At 39.9% G+C, this 21,094-nt stretch overlaps 1 protein-coding gene across 3 annotated transcripts in view; it reads right to left on the reverse strand.

The window, feature by feature from the left end:
* LOC126202996 (inhibitor of nuclear factor kappa-B kinase subunit alpha) overlaps nt 1-21,094 on the reverse strand; it is a 159,470-nt gene that overhangs the window by 89,225 nt on the left and 49,151 nt on the right. For all 3 annotated transcript variants that reach the window (XM_049937195.1, XM_049937194.1, XM_049937193.1), the window contains exons 6-7: nt 9,511-9,609; nt 5,173-5,280 (exon numbers count right to left, since the gene is read on the reverse strand). In XM_049937195.1, the coding sequence (XP_049793152.1) occupies nt 5,173-5,280; nt 9,511-9,609 (207 nt within the window). The remainder of the gene's footprint in view (nt 1-5,172; nt 5,281-9,510; nt 9,610-21,094) is intronic.

The raw sequence follows: 21,094 nt of genomic DNA on the forward strand, positions 1-21,094 counted from the left end.
ATATTGTAACATTGTTATCCATACAGGGAGGTTCTCTCTCTCTCTCTCTCTCTCTCTCTCTCTCTCTCTCTCTCTCTCTGTGTGTGTGTGTGTGTGTGTGTGTGTGTGTGTGTGTGTGCACGCGTACCATATATGTGTGAATCATATTTTTAATTTGTTGTTATGAGTGAAGTGTTCCATTCTAAGTAGAAGACATAAGGCATGTATGCCAGTCAGGTCTCAGTAAATAATAAAACAAAAAATGGTTCACTGAAGTGGAAATATCTTATTGGACCTTCTTTTGTCCAAATGACAGCTCCACCAATGCACTGCACTTTTATGTCTTGCGTGCATGATACTACTGCCATCTGTATATGTGCATATCGCTATCCCAGAACTTGTGTCACCTCAGTTTAATACTATGAAATTACATATAATACTATACAATTAAACAATGGAAAGTCCATGCATCCCTATAAACAAATCTGTGGTACAGCAATGGGAATCCACATGGCATCCTATGCCAACCTATTCATGGGTCATCTAGAAGAATCTCCAGAATCACAATACCTTCTTCCCAATTTACATCACCTGGTCCTTCTCACCCCAACAAGCTGCCTTCCTCAATGATAGCTACGTCAGTATCTCCAGCCACATTGAACCTAATAACCAACAACACTACCGACACTCTGACAGCTTCAACCCGTTCAAAACCAGTAATTCCCTTACACATAGTCTAGCCATCCATGGTAATTACATCTGTTAGTGATGAGCCACATCAGGCGCAGTCGTGTTCAGGCCTTAGTGTCCAGAGACAGCGTCTGTGTGTGTGTGTGTGTGTGTGTGTGTGTGTGTGTGTGTGTGTGTGTTTTCTACGTCAGGAGGACTTTGTCCAATAAAATAAATATCAAGCATCCTATTTCAATGTGCCTGTCTGTGACTTAAGGCCTCCTCTATGTGGTGAGTACCAATCTATTTACTATATAATTATATCTAAAAACAAAGATGATGTGACTTACCGAACGAAAGTGCTGGCAGGTCGATAGACACACAAACAAACACAAACATACACACGAAATTCAAGCTTTCGCAACAAATGGCTGCTTCATCAGGAAAGAGGGAAGGAGAGGGAAAGACAAAAGGATGTGGGTTTTAAGGGAGAGGGTAAGGAGTCATTCCAATCCCGGGAGCGGAAAGACTTACCTTAGGGGGGAAAAAAGGACAGGTATACACTCGCACACACACACACACACACACACACACACACACACACACACACACACACACACACACACATATCCATCCGCACATACACAGACACAAGCAGACATTTGTAAAGACAAAGAGTTTGGGCAGAGATGTCAGTCGAGGCGGAAGTACAGAGGCAAAGATGTTGTTGAAAGACAGGTGAGGTATGAGCGGCAGCAAATTGAAATTAGCGGAGATTGAGGCCTGGCGGATAACGAGAAGAGAGGATATACTGAAGGGCAAGTTCCCATCTCCGGACTTCTGACAGGTTGGTGTTAGTGGGAAGTATCCAGATAACCCGGACGGTGTAACACTGTGCCAAGATGTGCTGGCCGTGCACCAAGGCATGTTTAGCCACAGGGTGATCCTCATTACCAACAAACACTGTCTGCCTGTGTCCATTTATGTGAATGGACAGTTTGTTGCTGGTCATTCCCACATAGAAAGCTTCACAGTGTAGGCAGGTCAGTTGGTAAATCACGTGGGTGCTTTCACATGTGGCTCTGCCTTTGATCGTGTACACCTTCCGGGTTACAGGACTGGAGTAGGTGGTGGTGGGAGGGTGCATGGGACAGGTTTTACACCGGGGGCGGTTACAAGGGTAGGAGCCAGAGGGTAGGGAAGGTGGTTTGGCGATTTCATAGGGATGAAAACCTCTTTCCTCATTACCTTAGCCAGCTTCATCCTGACCCACAACTTCTTCACTTTCGAAGGCCAGACATACCAACAATTAAAGGGAACAGCCATGGGTACCAGGATGGCCCCCTCGTACGCCAACCTATTCATGGGTCGCTTAGCGGAAGCCTTCTTGGTTACCCAGACCTGCCAACCCAAAGTTTGGTACAGATTCATTGATGACATCTTCATGATCTGGACTCACAGTGAAGAAGAATTCCAGAATTTCCTCTCCAACCTCAACTCCTTTGGTTCCATCAGATTCACCTGGTCCTACTCCAAATCCCATGCCATTTTCCTTGACGTTGACCTCCACCTGTCCAATGGCCAGCTTCACACGTCCGTCCACATCAAACCCACCAACAAGCAACAGTACCTCCATTATGACAGCTGCCACCCATTCCACATCAAACAGTCCCTTCCCTACAGCCTAGGTCTTCATGACAAACGAATCTGCTCCAGTCCGGAATCCCTGAACCATTACACCAACAACCTGAAAACAGCTTTCCCATCCCGCAACTACCCTCCTGACCTGGTATAGAAGCAAATAACCAGAGCCACTTCAACATCTCCTCAAACCCAGAACCTCCCACAGAAGAACCCCAAAAGTGCCCCACTTGTGACAGGATACTTTCCGGGACTGGATCAGACTCTGAATGTGGCTCTCCAGCAGGGATACGACTTCCTCAAATCCTGCCCTGAAATGAGATACATCCTTCATGAAATCCTCCCCACTCCACCAAGAGTGTCTTTCCGCCGTCCACCTAACCTTCGTAACCTCTTAGTTCATCCCTATGAAATCCCCAAACCACCTTCCCTACCCTCTGGCTCCTACCCTTGTAACCGCCCCTGGTGTAAAACCTGTCCCATGCACCCTCCCACCACCACCTACTCCAGTCCTGTAACCCGGAAGGTGTACACGATCAAAGGCAGAGCCACGTGTGAAAGCACCCACGTGATCTACCAACTGACCTGCCTACACTGTGACACATTCTATGTGGGAATGACTAGCAACAAACTGTCCATTCACATGAATGGACACAGGCAGACAGTGTTTGTTGGTAATGAGGATCACCCTGTGGCTAAACATGCCTTGGTGCACGGCCAGCACATCTTGGCACAGTGTTACACCATCCGGGTTATCTGGATACTTCCCACTAACACCAACCTGTCAGAACTCCGGAGATGGGAACTTGCCCTTCAGTATATCCTCTCTTCTCGTTATCCACCAGGCCTCAATCTCCGTTAATTTCAATTTGCTGCCGCTCATACCTCACCTGTCTTTCAACAACATCTTTGCCTCTGTACTTCCGCCTCGACTGACATCTCTGCCCAAACTCTTTGCCTTTACAAATGTCTGCTTGTGTCTGTGTATGTGTGGATGGATATGTGTGTGTGTGTGTGTGTGCGAGTGTATACCTGTCCTTTTTTCCCCCTAAGGTAAGTCTTTCCGCTCCCGGGATTGGAATGACTCCTTACCCTCTCCCTTAAAACCCACATCCTTTTGTCTTTCCCTCTCCTTCCCTCTTTCCTGATGAAGCAACCGTTTGTTGCGAAAGCTTGAATTTCGTGTGTATGTTTGTGTGTCTATCGACCTGCCAGCACTTTCGTTCGGTAAGTCACATCATCTTTGTTTTTAGATATATTTTTCCCACGTGGAATGTTTCCCTCTATTATATTCATATAACTATATAATTACATATGAGACAATGAGAGCCAAAGTGGTGTAACTAAATTTTTCACACTTCTGAGAAATGAAAGGGTTCTGCGTTTCATTTAATATACATTCATTCTTTACAATAATTCATGATTAAATTGATGAAATGTACAAATGAAATAATCTAATTACATTTACCACAGACATTTAAGTTATTTGTACTTTTAATTTCTTTTTATAGGCCCTAAAAGTAGGCGTATGTCTTTTAATCTCCATAATTTCAATTTATTTATAAAACATAATGTGATACTATAAATGTGAGTCGGCACTTATTGCTTCTATTACACACTTTTCTTTCTCAAATTGAGTTAAAATAATTGCATTACTGTTGTCAATTACGAGAACGTTACCTACTGAGTCTGTCTTAATAGTTCAGCACTGTGTTCATCTACACATAAATTGTTGTTTCTAAATGTCGGAATTTCTTAAAATGTAATTCTCATCATGCTGTTATTTCAATAGGCTTTATAATGGAACACGTCTGTTTACTCGATTTCACCATCCCCATCATCTTCCCCTGCCAAAAGGTCAACATGTCCTAGTCCAGCTTCCTGAGCTGAACTTGCAGATGTCAGTTGGTTGAAGAAAGCGTGGGATGCACAGGAGATGTGTCATCATGTCTTTCCTTTTGCTTCAATGACAGGCCGCACAACATTGTTGGCAGGGATGAGTTTTAGAACAATAAGATGATGTGGCCTTGCCGCTTGAATTATACCACTATTCCCCCGAACGCACTTCACTCTGGCGTGAGAGAAAGGATGCATTTGGAGCTCTCAAAGTGGCTCTGGTGGGAGTTATCATTATACCACTTCTCCATAGTAAATTTCAGTGCACCGTGAGTAAACTGAGTGGTTTCTATTGTTTAATTACATATGTGGTTATGTATAATAAATTAATCATTGAGTGGGCATGCCTTTGTATAAAGTGTGCCAACCACGAATAACACTGTTTTGTACCAATCCATTCTTGTTTTACAAATGTGATGCCTTCCTTCAGCTACCAAAGTGCTTAGTTGTACTCTTATACAGCCAAAGGAGTAGCAGTAATATCACAAACAGTGAGTTAGATGAGAAAAAATTTACAATCTGTGCAAGAAAATGACCCAGCTTCTGAGCTAGTGGCGCAATTCCGAATTGGGTAGCTGTATGTGAGTTAATTAACTATCGAATAAGCAGCTGGCTGTGATCTGATAAAATGCGCTGTTTAATCATTTGAGTGTGTCGTTATCGTGGGGCGGCACTTGTATGTGGTATTGGAGTGATATAATGAAAGTTTATTTTATTATTGTGTAACTAGACAGTGATTTTGCTCTTATATTATAAGTTTATTTCATCATTGTTTAATTAAAGTAATATTAAACAGTGATTGCTCATACATGTTTACCTTGCTAACATGAAGATCGCATTCTTCACATGTGTACAATGTGCGCCACACACCCACTCGAGTCACAAAAAATGGCATGACCACTCAAGAGTTAATGTAAAATAAATCTTGATGATATTTCATACACTTGCCTAAGTCACACAAAGACAGTAAAGCAAACTTTTACTTACAGTGAGATATGGTTCTGATCATAAAGTTCCTTGGAAAAAACAATACTTCCATCAGGAGCTTGATATGCACAGATGTCATCAGATGACTTGTTCCGTACATGAGACATCCTGAAAATGGGTGAAACATAATACATAATTACCATAGTTACAGAAGTACAAGATACACATTATCTTACATAAATAATTTTGTGAAAATACATAAATACAATTTTTTTAGTCACTTGATACCTGTGGACCATTATCTTGAAGTAACATGGCACAAGGTCTACAGTCTCATAAATTAGCAGTTGTGCAACAAGCTAAAAGAAATGACAAATTGTATTGCTGCACAATATGAGATCCTTACCAGGTAGGACTGATGGAGGACATCAAAAAAGTTCAATAACTCCTATGGTCTTATTGTGAGAGGAGAAAGTGTCATGGATATCTCCCTTTACAAAGGTGAGCTCAGGAGAATTGCCCCAATTTAATCCTAGCACCACTGAAAAGATAATGAAGTAAGTATTGGCGTCAGTGGCGTTGAGAAACAACTGAAATCATTAAAATTGAAAAAAGCTCCAGGGCTCGATGGAATCCCCGTCACATTCAACACTGAATTTGAGAGTGAGTTAGCTCCCATTTTAACTATTATCTATCATCGATCCCTCAAACAAAAAACCGTGCCCAGTCCTTGGAAAAAAGCACAGGTCACACACATCTACAATAAAGGTAGTAGAAGTGATCCACAAATCTACTGTCTAATAACCTTGACACGAGTTCGTCGTAGAATCTTAGAACATATTCTGAGCTCAAACATAATGAGGTATCTCAGAAAGAAAGACTTCCTCAATGTCAACCAGCAGGGATACCGAAAACATCGACCATGTGAAACCCAACTCGCATTCTTCTCAGATGACATACTGAAAGCTTTCGATAAAGGCAGTCAGATAAAAGTATTTCTTGATTTCTGAAGAGCATTTGACTCAGTACCACGTCTATGCATATTGTCAAAAGTACAATCATATGGGATATCAAGTGAAACTTTGGTGTGTTGTTTTGTTTGTTTGTTTGTTTGTTGATCTGGAGGAGGAGAACCAACAGCGAGGTCATTGGTACCATCGAATCAGGGAAGGAAGCCGGCCTTGCCTTTTCAAAGGAACCATCCCAGCATTTGCCTAAAGCAATTTTAGGGAAATCATGGAAAACCCTAATCAGGATGGCCGGGTGTGGTTTTGAACCACCATCCTCCCGAATGAAAGTTCAATGTCCTAGCCACTGCACCACCTTGCTCAGGAGTGAAATTTGGGACTGGATTGAGGACGTTTTGATAGGGAGAACACAGTGTGTTATCTTGGATGGAGAGGCATCGTCTGATGTAGAAGAAACTTCAGGAATGCCCAAGAGAAGTGTTGTGGGACCCTTGCTGTGCATGTTGTATGTTAATGACCTTCAAAATGACAATAATAGTAACCTAAAGCTCTTTGCAGATGATTTAGTTATCTATAATAAAGTACTGTCTGTAAGAAGCTGCATCAATATTAATCAAAAACATCAATTTTTGACAAAATAATTTAATTGGGTAGATTAAAAATCTACTCACCAAGTGATGACAGAACACACACACAAATGAAAGTTGTAATTAGGCAAGCTTTAGGGGAAGAAAGAGGGGTCTAGGAAAAAGGGTAGAATTTGGGAAAGTCGGCCAAAACTGTGGGTCAGGTGAGACTTACCACATGGGACGACAAGGAAAGGATATTCTTCCCGTGTAGTAAGTCTCCACTGGCCCGTGGTCCTGAGTGACTTTCCCGAAATCTACCCCTTTTCCTAGACCTTTTGAGTCCTTTTCCTTCATCATCCTTTCTTCCCCTTCAACCTTTCTGCCCAAAGACGGAGTCACTGTCTCTGAAAGCTTGGCTAATTACAACCTTCATTTATGTATGTGTTCTGCCGCCACTTGGTGAGTAGATTTTTTATCAATCCAATTAAATTATTTTGCACAAATATTCAGTTTATTCTTGATAAGATTTTAAAGTGGTGCAGAAATTGGCAACTTGCTTTAAATGTTCAGAAATGTAGAACTGTGCACTTCACAAAATGAAGAAATGTAGTTTCCTACGACTGTAATATCGACGAGTCCCTGTTGGAATTGGCCAACCCACAAATACCTGGATGTAGCACTTCAAATGGATTTCAAATGGAATGATCACATAGGCTCTCACTTGTGGGTAAAGCAGGTGATGGATTTCGGTTTATCGGTAGAATACTGAGCAAGTGCAGTCTACAAAGGAGATTCCTTACAAATAACTTGTGTGACTGGTTCTAGAATACAGGTGTGTCTCTCTCTCTCTCTCTCTCTCTCTCTCTCTCTCTCCATTCACTTAATTGGTTCAGTTCTGCAGGTGTTAGAAGACTCACTGCTGACATTTTGGTACAGCCCGCGAAGAGGGCTGTGTATTCCCATCAGTTTGCAAATTACCAAGCAGTACAGCCTGAAGAAAGATTATGATTTAATCTCCGTTTCTAGACAACTGGAGACAGTAACAAGAGTATGTCAATAGCTGCTATATGTAAAATAATTCCTGATCGTTTCAGTGACACACGTGTAGCACTTGGTATTTTATTGAAGTATGTATAAGGAAGATACTGTAAATATAGTACAATTAATTTAATTTGTTTGTGTGTGTGTGTGTGTGTGTGTGTGTGTGTGTGTGTGTGAAGAAATTTACTGTGGTGTTCTTTTTTAATAAAAAGGAACACAAAAGCATGAACCTCCTCACTTTGTTCCATCCTGACAGGAGCAAGTAATGAATTTGTCTTTCCCCTGTTCCGATTTGAATATCTGAATGCTTTACCAGTTTCTTAGCAAGCATATTTCAGTTTGTTTGGCACTTGATGCTGTGGTCCCCTTGGACCCCACATGTATCTATGATATCTATATTCATCTACCAGCAATATTAGATTCTCTTCTTACACTCCATTGGACATGCAACTCATTCAACAGCAAATTTAATTTGTGCACAAAACAGCAGACTCTGAAAATGAATTCTCTCTGTGATGTTCAAATTAAAGAGAGCACCAACACATAGAGTGTGCAAACTTCCTTTGATGGTTTACTGAGAGACCACTAACTAGCAGAACATAAGTGAGTACCTACGAATGTGAACCAAACACGATAGACCGCTATTCATTTGTTCTTACATACTGGCACCAAAAAGGATGCTCACTTGCTTGTGTTTGCTTCACTGGTAACCAAGATTAACATAACTGAAAGGTGGCTTGAATTCCCATGACTATTTTATCCCAAGAACCATCCATCTCATTCATGCATAACATGCCTTGAGGTCAAAGCATTTTCAAAGAGGTTTTTACTCTTCTCAGAAATCCGTTCCCTGTGAAACACAATGTTCCAATATCACACGACGAGGGTAATCCCAAAAGTAAGGTCTCCTATTTTTTTTTATAAGTACATAGAACTGTTTATTTCTACAATGTTTTACATCAGTTTACAGCTTGAACATTTAGCTATTTTTTGACATAATCACCATTTCTGCCAATGCATTTTTGTAGACGTTGTGGCAGTTTTTGTATGCCCATGTCATACCAGCTCGCTGCCATGCTGTACAGAAAGTTATGAACTGGCGTGATTGTTGCTTGGTCTCAGGTGTAAAGTGGTATGCCCCGGTTTCGTCACCCATGACAATTGAATTCAGAAAGTTGTCCTGTTCGGCTACAAGGCGGTGAAGAAATGCACACGAAACATCAACTTGTTGCCGCATGTGGTCCTCAGTCAGCTTGCGTGGCATCCATCTTGCGCACACCTTCCAGTAGTTCAATGTTTCCGTTAAAATTCTGAGAGCGGCGCTTCGGGAAACCTCAGGAACCAACGTGCAGAGACCATCCAGGGTGATCCACCAATCTTCACGCATGCTTTGCTCAACCTTCAACACTGTCCCGTCATAAATTGATGGTCTCCCGCTTCTTTGTTCGTCGTGAATTTCGGTCCGACCAGCTGCAAACTCTCTACACCACTTACAAACATTTTTGATATCCATGCACGACTCACCACATACTTCTGTCAATTGGTGATGGATTTCAATCAGCGTAGTGCCCTTTTCATATTTGAATACCACAACTGTGGCAAGCATTACCTTCATCCTGGCACATGACTAACACAGACAGTTTAAGGACACATTTTAACTCCCAGTGGAATGCTGCTCAGGCGGCACTGTGTACATTATAAGGAAATCATAATACTGTCAGCACATGAAATCATGATTTTCATCTACACACACACACACACACACACACACACACACAATCCCATTCATTGTGATTTTATATATACTTAATTGAACCTACCATGCAGCTGGAGTCATGTTAGGTAAGAATGGTCTTACTCCGGTAATCACTTCATGAGAAAGAAGACCTAGACTCCAGTAGTCCACTGAGCTGGTGTAGCTATAACAAAACAACACATTTGATTCATTTAATCCGCTCTTTTTAATTCTGCTCTGATGCTTTAATTAGTACTGTAAATGACAGAAAATATTGCATTTACATTTACACACCATATCTGTTAGATATTTACTTTAGCTGGAAGAGAAACTGTGTTATTGTACAAATAATATATGAGCCAACACTGCACAAGATCTATACACTGCACTGCTTGAAGTATACAGCATTTGTTATGTACATGTTATATTTGAAGAATTGTTGTAACCCATCACTTGTTTTGAATTAATTAATGGAAATATATTATCCCTGGCTTTTTTAAAAGTTGAATCTAATGCTGTAGCAAAAGATACGCATTGTACATAAATTATTTTCTGATAATAATCAAGCATTGTGTCATACTAAGCCTATAACAGTCGTTAAGTTAATGACTGTGTGTTGTGAATGTATCTTTATCAACCATAGTCCTAAATAGTGAGAATTTTCCAGTTGCTAAGATCCTTTCTTCAAGTTATTGGTAATAAGTGGCCTGCTTTGAAATTTCTTTCTCAGTTGCATAGAGTAGGTAGCAAAAATTACCGACCATCACACTTGCAATGTTTTCTAAACAATGCTAAGGAAGACTGACGCTGTAATTTGGTTATGAATGCACTACCTCACATGTTTTGCACTTACCGCTACTGCAAATCAGTATATTGTATCTGCCCCCCCCCCTTCCTCCCTACAGCCCTTTCCCCCCACCTTAGTATTAGTCAAACTACTGCAGAAAGAACATTCACCTATTACATGAACTAGCAATTATTATTCTATGAACCTGATATCATTCCTGGCATCACACTGTCCTTTACCCTAAGATGTAAGGGAAAATCAAGTAGTTCACCTGACTGCAAATCATGAATACTTCTATTCTTTGTATTTTCATGTTATGACAGTGAGTATTTTATCTTTATGAGGCACTAGGTCTGGTCAGTGGTCATTAATATCATGCACAGATATGATCCCAATCTGGTTCACATTCCAGTCTTGCAAGATTGTGTGTTACATATCACACTTCAAGAGCAAGTCTGTCAAAGTACCAAAAACCATCAATTTCATTGACCAATAATGATAAATTTGAAATGTTTTCCTGTTACCCTTAATTTGCTATACTTCACTTCAAAGTGTTCATACTGACAAATTTTAACAGCTGCACTTAAGCACAATGACAGCTTAACTTTACAGGTCAGTTTATTCCCTAAGTTAACTGTTTTTCATCTTAATGCCATACAGTACATTTTAATAACTAACACATTTGAGGACAAAACAACACAGTACAAACATTCTTCATCTGGAATGCAATGAAACATTGTGCCAATAATAGAGGTTCCATTAATAACCTCCTTCATCTTCAATAATAGCAAACATTGAACACTTCTTACCAGCAATAGTCAGGTAGAGTACAGAATTACTTTATACAACATTGTTTAATTTTACTTGTATCACACTTTTAATCACATTCCAAAAAGCTACGTATATGTATAATGAGTCAGTTTTATAGAAGCTACTCCTTGTACACTCAAACACCTTGGGTAATCTAAATCCTGAACAAATTAACTACTTGACCAATGTTCGTGACTCTCGGCTGTTCTACCTTAAGCTTAAAATCTACTACAGAAGTAAAAGCTGTACTGCACAGCATCTCAATCTATCAACAATAGCGTGAAGCTAACACACAGCCCAAGAAAGCATAAAAGCACCACCAAAAAGACATAATCCTTGTATCTTCATCTTTAAGTGTCATTGTGGCTTACTGATTTCAAACAACTCCTACACTTCTGTTTTCACTCACATAACTGTAATATATTTTGTTACCCATGGTCATAATCAAAACATCTTCGGTCCCAGGTTCGAATCCCGCCGCTGCTTAAATTTTGATTAATAATTAGCATTGGCGGCTGAAGACTTCCAGCATAAGAAGTCACCCTCATTCTGCCAACGGCCTTGTCAAAGAGGTCGGAGGAGCGTACAGAGGTTCAGGTCACTCTCTTGTCCTAGGGGTGGGAAACTGCCCCTAAAGGTGGAATAATCAGCAATGATCAATGGCATGAGGATACAGAAGGCAATGGAAACCACTGCATTACAGACACGTAACGTGTATCCACAGGACATGTAATCGAAGACATGTCATGATGATCTCTCCATTGGAAAAAGATTCCGGAATAGTCCCCCATTCGCATCTCTGGGAGGGGGCTGCTAAAGGGGAGGTTACTATGAGAAAAAGATTGAATAATCAACAGAAGGATAATGTTCTACGAGTCGGGGCATGGAATGTCAGAAGCTTGAACATGGTAGGACAACTAGAAAATCTGAAAAGGGAAATGCAAAGGCTCAATCTAGATATAGGAGAGGTCAGTGAAGTGCAGTGGAAAGAAGACATGGATATTTTGGTCAGATGAGTATAGGATAATATCAACAGCAGCAGAAAATGGTACAACGGGAGTAGGATCCGCTATGAATAGGAAGGTAGAGCAGAGAGAGTGTTACTGTAAACAGTTCAGTGACAGGGCTGTTCTTACCAGAATTGACAGAAAACCAACACCAACAATGATAGTTCAGGTATACATGACAACATCGCAAGCTGAAGATGAAGAGAGAGAGAGAAAGTGTATGATGATATTGAAAGGGTAATACAGTATGTAAAGGGGGATGAAAATCTAATAGTCATGGGGGACTGGAATGCAGTTGTAGGGGTAGGAGAAGAAGAAAAGGTTACAGGAGAATATGGGCTTGGGATAAGGACTGAGAGAGGAGAAAGACTAATTGAGTTCTGTAACAAGTTTCAGCTAGTAATAGTGTATACTCTGTTCAAGAATCACAAGAGGAGGAGGTATACTTGGAAAAGGCCGGGTGATATGGGAAGGTTTCAATTAGATTACATCACAGTCAGACAGAAATTCCGAAATAAGATACTGGATTGTGAGGTGTACCCAGGAGCAGATATACAGATTCAGATAACAATATAGTAGGCTGAAGTTTAAGACATTAGTCAGAAAGAATCAATACACACAGAAGTGGGATACGGAAGTAATAAGGAATGATGAGACACGGTTGAAGTTCTCTAAAGCTATAGATACAGCAATAAGGAATAGCTCAGTAGGCAGTACAGTTGAAGAGGAATGGTCATCTCCAAAATGGGCCATTACAGAAGTTGGAAAGGAAAACATAGGTACAAAGAATGTACCTGCGAAGAAACCATGGATAACAGAAGAAATACTTCAATTGATCGATGAAAGGAGGAAGTACAAAAATGTTCCGGGAAACTCAGGAATACAGAAATACAAGTTGCTGAGAAATGAAATAAATAGGAAGTTCAGGGAAGCTAAGACAAAATGGCTGCAGGAAAAAAGTGAAGACATCGAAAAAGAAATGATTGTCGGAAGGACAGACTTAGCGTGTAGGAAAGTCAAAACAACCTTTGGTGCCATTAAAAGCAAGGGTGATAACATTAAGAGTGCAACAGGAATTCCTCTGTTAAATGCACAGGAGAGAGCGGATAGGTGGAAAAAATACATTGAAAGCCTCTATAAGGGGGAAGATTTGTCTGATGTGATAGAAGAAGAAACTAGAGTCCATTTAAAAGCGATAGAGGATCCAGTATTGGAATCGTAATTTAAAAGAGCTTTGGAGGACTTACGATCAAATAAGGCAGAAGGGATTGACAACATTCCATCAGAATTTCTTAAATCATTGTGGGAAGTAGCAACAAAACAACTATTCACGTTGGTGTGTAGAATGTTTGAGTCTGATGACACGCCATCTGACTTTCGGAAAAACATCATCCACACAGTTCCGAAGATAGAATAAGCTGACAAGTGCGAGAATTATTGCACAATCAGCTTAATAGCTCATGCATCCAAGTTGCTTACAAGAATAACATACAGCAGAATGGAAAAGAAAATTGAGGAGGCACTAGATGACGATCAGTTTGAATTTAGGAAAGGTAAAGGCACAAGAGAAGCAATTCTGACGTTGCGGTTAATAATGGAAGCACGTTCATAGATTTGTCAACCTGGAAAAAGCATTTGACAACGTAAAATGGTGCAAGATGTTCGAAATTCTGAAAAAAAGTTGGGCAAGCTATAGGGAGAGATGGGTCATATACAATATGTACAACAGCCAAGAGGGAATAATAAGGGTGGACGATCAAGAATGAAGTGCTCGTATTAAAAGGATGTAAGACAAGGATGTAGCCTTTCACCCCTACTGTTCAATCTGTACATCAATCAAGCAATGGTGGACATAAAAGAAAGGTTCAGGAGTGGAATTAAAATTCAAAGTGAAAGGATATCAATGATACAATTCGCTGATGACATTGCTACCTTGAATGAAAGCGAAGAACAATTACATTATCTGTTGAACGGAATGAACAATCTAATGAGTACAGAATATGGATTGAGAATAAATCGAAGAAAGACAAAGATAATGAGAAGTAGTAGAAATGAGAACAGCGGGAAACTTAACATCAGGATCGATGGTAACGAAGTAGATGAAGTTAAGGAATTCTGCTACCTAGGCAGTAAAACAACCAATGACGGACAGAGCAAGGACATCAAAAGCAGACTAACAATGGCAAACCAGCCATTCCTGGCCAAGAATAGTCTACTAATATCAAATATCGGTCTTAATTTGAGGAAGAAATTTCTGAGAATGTACGTCTGGAGTACAGCACTAGTGAAACGTGGACTGTGGGAAACCCGGAACAGAAGAGAATCGAAGCATTTGAGATGTAGTGCTACAGATGAATTTTGAAAATTAGGTGGAATGACAAGGTAAGAAACGAGGAGCTTCTGCGCAGAATCGGAGAGAAACGGAACATGTGGAAAAAACTAATAAGAAGAAAGGACAGGATCATAGGACATGGGGGAATGACTTCCATGGTATTAGAGGAAGCTATAGAGGGCAAAAACTGTAGAGGAAGAAAAATAATTGAGGACATAGGTTGTAAGTGCTACTCCGAGATGAAGAGGTTAGCACAGGACAGGAATTCATAGCGGGCCGCATCAAACCAGTCAAAAGACTGATAAGCCAAAAAAATTATATCATCCCCCCCCCCATGAACTATAGACCTTGCTGCTGGTGGGGAGGCTTGCATGCCTCAGCAATACAGACAGCCATACTGTAGGTGCAACCACAATGGAGGGGTAACTGTTGAGAGGCCAGACAAATGTGTTGTTCCTGAAGAGGGGCAGCAGCCTTTTCAGTAGTTGCAGGGGCAACAGTCTGGATGATTGACTGATCTGGACTTGCTGTGCTGATACTGCAAACGGCTGAACGCAAGGGGAAACTGCAGACATAACTTTTCCCGAGGGCACGCTAGTTTAATGTATGGTTAAATGATGATGGCGTCCTCTTGGGTAAAACATTCCAGAGGTAAAATAGTCCCCCATTTGGATCTCCGCACAGGGACTACTCAGGAGGACATCGTTATCAGGAGAAAGAAAACTGGCATTCTACTGATCGGAACATAGAATGTCAGATCCTTTAATCAAGAAGGTAGGTTGGAAATTTAAAAAGGGAAATGGGTAGGTTAAAGTCAGATATAGTGGGAATTAGTGATGTTTGGTGGCAGGAGGAAAAAGACTTCTCGTCAGGTGAATACAGCGTTATAAATACAAAATCAAATAGGGGTAATGCAGGAGTAGGTTTAGTAATGAATAAAAAAATATGAGCACGGGTAAGCTACTATGAACAGCATAGTGAACACATTATTGTAGACACAAAGCCCACGCCTACCACAGTAGTAAAAGTTTATATCACAACTAGGTCCACAGACAATGAAGAGATTGAAGAAATGTATGATGTGATGAAAGAAATTATTCAGATAGTGAATAGAGACGATAATTTAATATTCATGGGGGACTGGAATTCGATAGTAGGAAAGGAAAGAGAAGGAAAAGTTATAGGTGAATATGGAATGGGGATAAGGAATGAAAGAGGAAATCGGCTGGTAGAATTTTGCACAGAATATAACTTAATCATAGCTAACACTTGGTTTAAAAATCATGAAAGAAGGTTGTACACGTGGAAGGGGCCTGGAGACAATGGAAGATTTCAGATAGATTATAGAATGGCAACACAGAGATTTAGGATCCAGGTTTTAAATTGTAAGACATTTCCAGGGTAGATGGGAACTCTGACCACAAACTATTGGTTATGAACTGTAGATTAAAACTGAAGAAAGTGCAAAAAGGTGGGAATTTAAGGATATAGGATCTGGATAAACTGAAAGAACCAGAGGTTGTAGAGTGTTTCAGAGAGAGCATTAGGAAATGGTTGAGAAGAACAGGGTAAAGAAATACAGTAAAAGAAGAATGGGTAGCTTTGAAAGATGAAATTGCAGAGGCAGGAGAGGATCAAGTAGGTAAAACAATGAGAGCTAGCAGAAATCCATGGGTAACAGAAGAGATATTGAACTTAATTGGCAAAAGAAGAAAATATAAAAATGCAGTAAATGAAGTAAGCAAAAATACAAACGTCTCAAAAATGAGATTGATAAGAAGTGCAAAATGGCTAAACAGGGATGGCTAGAGGGTAAATGTAAGGATGTAGAGGCATATATCACTAGGGGTAAGATAGATACTGACCACACAAAAATTAAAGAGACCTTTGGAGAAAAGAGAACCACCTGTATGAGTATCAAGAGCTCAGATGGAGAACCAGTTCTAAACAAAGAAGGGAAAGCTGAAAGGTGGATGGAGTATTCTATACAAGGGTGATGTACTTGAGGGCGATATTATGGAAATGGAAGAGGATGCAAATGAAGATGAAACGGAAGATATGATAATGCGTGAAGAATTTGACAGCGAACTGAAAGAGCTAAATCGAAACAAGGCCCCAGGAGCAGAAAACATTTGATTAGAGCTACTGATAGCCTTGGGAGAGCCTGCCCTGACAAAAAACTACCATCTGGTGAGCAAGATGTAGGAGATAGGCAAAATACCCTCAGACTCAAGAGGAATATCCTAATCCCAATCCCCAAAAAAGAAGTTGAAGACAGGTGTGAAAATTACCAAACTATGAGTTTAATAAGTCACGACTGCAAAATACTAACACGAATTCTTTACAGACGAATGGAAAAACTGGTAGAAGCCAACCTCGGGGAGGATCTGTTTGGATTCTATAGAAATGTTGGAACACATGAGGCAATACTGACCCTATGACTTATCTCAGGAGATAGATTAAGGAAAGGTAAACCTACATTTCTAGCATCTGTAGACTTAGAGAAGGCTTTTGACAATGTTGATTGGAATACTCTCTTTCAAATTCTGAGGGTGGCAGGGATCAAATATAGGGAGCAAAATACTATTTATAATTTATATGGAAATCAGGAACCACACATTTGTCTGGCCTTTCAACAGATAATCCTCTATTGTGGTATCTGTATCGCTGAGGCACGCAAGCCTCCCCACCAATGGTAAAGTCCGTGGTTCATGAGGGGATATACGATGAATATCAACAAAAGCAAAACGAGGATAATGGAATGTAGTCTAATAAATCAGGTGATGCCAAGGGAATTAGATTACGAAATGAGACACTTAACATAGTAGATGGCTTTTGCTATTTGGGGAGCAAAATAACTGATGATGGTTGAAGTAGAGAGGATATAAAATGTAGACTGGCAATGGCAAGGAAAGGGTTTTTGAAGAAGAAAAATCTGTTGACATCGAATATAGATTTAAGTGTCAAGAAGTCTTTTCTGAAAGTATTTGTATGGAGTGTAGCCATGTATGGAAAACAAACATGGGCGATAACTAGTTCAGACAAAAAGAGAACAGACGCTTTCAAAATGTGGTGCTACAGAAGAATGCTGAAGATTAGATGGGTAGATCAAGTAACTAATGAGGAGGTACTGAATAGAATTGGGGAGAAGAGGAGTTTGAGGCTCAATTTGACAAAAAGAAGGGATCGGTTGGTAGGACATGTTCTGAGGCATCAAGGGATCACCAGTTTAGTATTGGAGGGCAGCGTGGAGAGTAAAAATCATAGAGGGAGACCAAGAGATGAATACACTAAGCAGATTCAGAAGGATGTAGGTTGCAATAGCTACTTAGAGATGAAACAGCTTGCACAGGATAGAGCATCAAATCAGTCTCTGGACTGAACACAACAACAACACAACTGTAATATACAGTTAGTTCTTTGTAGTGGTCTTGGGACATTAAAATAAATTCAGTGTATTATTAATCAAAGAAACAAATGAACCTCTAAATCATTCTCAACAATACAGACATCTGATTTTCATTGTTAATGCTTAGAAGTTTATGCAACTAAACCCATTTTTTCCCCATTTTCAAAAACTAAGCAGTAATAATACAGCACATCTGCCACCTACTAGCTACACACTTGTGACGTTCACCTGCTTTATTTCTTTGTTGATTATCCTCGGTGTCGATGCACTGCATTGCTACACTGGCTGAAAAATGGGGTTTGTAATTTCAACACTGACTACAGTAAATGATATAGCAGACAGGTGCACAGTTGCTTTTCACAGGTAATCACTGAACTACAATGACCATCTCAAACTAAAAGCTTGGGTATGTATCCAAACAATATTAGCAATGAATTATTACATAATCACATACAAATTGATCACACTTGTCCCTCCATACGTAGTCAATAAATTAGCGTCATTAAGGAAGCAAAAGGTTGTATCATAGTCTAATAAAGAAAACATGAGTTTCTGTGGGACTGGTGTGGTGAGACCTCACAAACAGTTGCATCTGGCCGATATTTGAGAAGAATGGAAAACGTATGCATGGCCACATTAAAAAAAAAAAAAAAAAAAATCCTACGTCCTCACAGTGTATGATTTGGCAAAAGCCTGTATCTGGATGGCTAGATGGGAATCCATAGCTTGTTACTCCCAACAACAAGCCCAGTGTTCTAATAACTGTACTGCTTCACGCATTTTAGATAAAGCAAGTGCCAGGTTTACAGACTTATGAATGTATCATCACTGGCTATGGAGATCTACAACAGATGTTTGTTTAGTTGCTCTTTTCATTTGTGGTCAACTCAATATGAATTTCATACATAACAGACATGATTACACTGATAGCAACATCATTATAGCTGGAGCATAAGTTTAAACTGGAAAAGGGGGAAGCATGAAATCAGTAATGCTTTTTCAAAGGAATCAGCCTAACAGGGAGTGATGATTATCAAAATACAAAGAAAAACTAAAACAAGTAGAAAGATATATATGTTCAGTAAAGTAGATAAAAAGTGGTAGAGTCATATCTCAATGAGAACTTAAAACTTTCAGCACAGGACAGGAGCACAGTGAGAAACTATGGCGCAAGTTTAAAAGGGTAGTTGACTATACACTATGTAGACACGTCCCCAGTAGAACAGTTCATAATGGGAGGGACCCTGCATGGTATACAGTCACTATAAAGAAACTTCTGAAGAAACAGAAACTACAATATAATAGGTGTAAAAGAAAGCATAGGGCTTTAGATAGAGATAAGCTGAATGAAATGTGTTTGGCTGTCCAGGGAGCAATGTTTGGACCCTTCAATGACTACCATAGCAAATACTGTCAAATTACCTTTCACAAAAGAAATTTTGGTTGGGTGTAAAGGCTGTTAGTGGCACCAAGGTTCATGTCCAGTCACTTGTGAAGGTAACAAAGCAGAAGCTAAAGTGCTTAACTCCATTTTCAAATGTTCCTTTGCGAAAGGAAAACACAAGAAAATTGCCACAATTTAATCCTTGTTACCACAGAAAGGTTTAAGAAAGAAGGCTGCATTCATGGAAGAGACATGGAGACACTGGACAGTTTCAGATTGATTACGTAATGGAAAGACAGAGATTTTGGAACTATGTTTTAAACAGTAAGACATTTCCAGTGGCAGATGTGGACTCTAACCACAATTTATTGGTTATGAACTGCAGATTGTAACTAAGAAAACTACAAAAAAGCGTGAAAGCAAGGATATGGGAACAGATAAATTGAAAGAATGAGAGGTGGTTGAGAGTTTCAGAGGGAGCATTAGTCAATGATTGACTGAAACGGGAGCAAGGAATACAGTGGAAGACAAATGGGTAGTTTTGAGAGATGAATAGTTTTGGCAGCAGAGGTTCAACTGTGTAAAAACAAGAGGCATAGATATCCTTGGGTATCACCAAAGTTAGTGGATTTAATTGATGAAAGGAGAAAATATAAGAATGCCGTGAATGAAGCAGGGAAAAGGGAATACAACATCTCAAAATGCGACTGACAGAAAGTGTAAAATGGCAAAGCATAAATGGCTAGAGGATAAATGTAAGAATTTAGAAGCATATATAACTAGAGGAAAGATAGATACCACCTGTAAGACAATCAAAGAGGCCTGAGGAAAAAGGGAAGCAACCATATTAACATCAAGAGCTAAGATGGAAAACCATTACTAAGCAAAGGGAAAGCTGAAAGGCGGAAGGAGTACACAGAGGGGCTATACAATGAAAATGAACTTGAAGGCAGTATTATAGGAAGCGAAGGGGACATAGATGAAGATGAGATGGGAGATATGATACTGTGAGAACAACTTGACAGAGCACTGAAAGATCTAATTCAAAACAAGACCCTTGGGCAAGACAACATTCTGTCAGAACTACTGATATCCTTGGCAGAGCCAGCCATGACAAAACTATTCCACCTGGTGAGCAAGATATATGAGACCAGTGAAATACCCTCAGACTTTAAGAATAATTCAATAACTCCAATTCCAAAGAAAGCAGATACTCACAGCTGTGAATATTACAAAACAATCAGATCAATAAGTCATGGTTGTGAAATGCTAACACAAATTCTTTACAGAAGAATGGAAAAGCTGGTAGAAGCTGACTTCCGGGAAGATCAGTTTCAATTCTGGACATATGTAGGAGCGTGCGAGGCAATACTGATCCTTCAGCATCTCCTAGAGATAGGTTATGGAAAGGCGTTTATAGCATTTGAAGACTTGGAGAAAGCTTTTGCAATGTCGACTGGAATACTGTCCTTGACATTCTAAAGGTAGCAGGGGTAAAATACAAAGAGTGAAAGGCAGTTTACAACTTGTACAGAAACCAGAAGGCAGTTATATGAGTTGATGTGCTTGAAAGAGAAGCAGTGGTTGAGTAGTTAGTGAGACAGAGTTGTAGCCTTTCCCTAATGAACATCAACAAAAAGAAAACAAGGATAATGGAATTTAGTCGAATTAAATTAGGTGAAGCTAGGGGAATCAGATTATGAAATGTGACAGAGTAATATATCAGTTTTGCTATTTTGGGCAACAAAATAACTGATGATGGTCAAGATAAAGAGGCTATAGAAGGTAGATTAGTCATGGAAAAAAACATGGGTACATCTCTTAACTAATAAGGAGATACTGAACAGAACTGGGAAGAAAAGAAATTTGTCACACAACTTGACTAAAAGAACAGCTGACAGGACACATTCTGAGATGTCAAGGGATCCCAATTTAGTATT

Source organism: Schistocerca nitens, chromosome 9 (assembly GCF_023898315.1).
Source record: "Schistocerca nitens isolate TAMUIC-IGC-003100 chromosome 9, iqSchNite1.1, whole genome shotgun sequence".
Lineage (NCBI taxonomy): Eukaryota > Metazoa > Arthropoda > Insecta > Orthoptera > Acrididae > Schistocerca > Schistocerca nitens.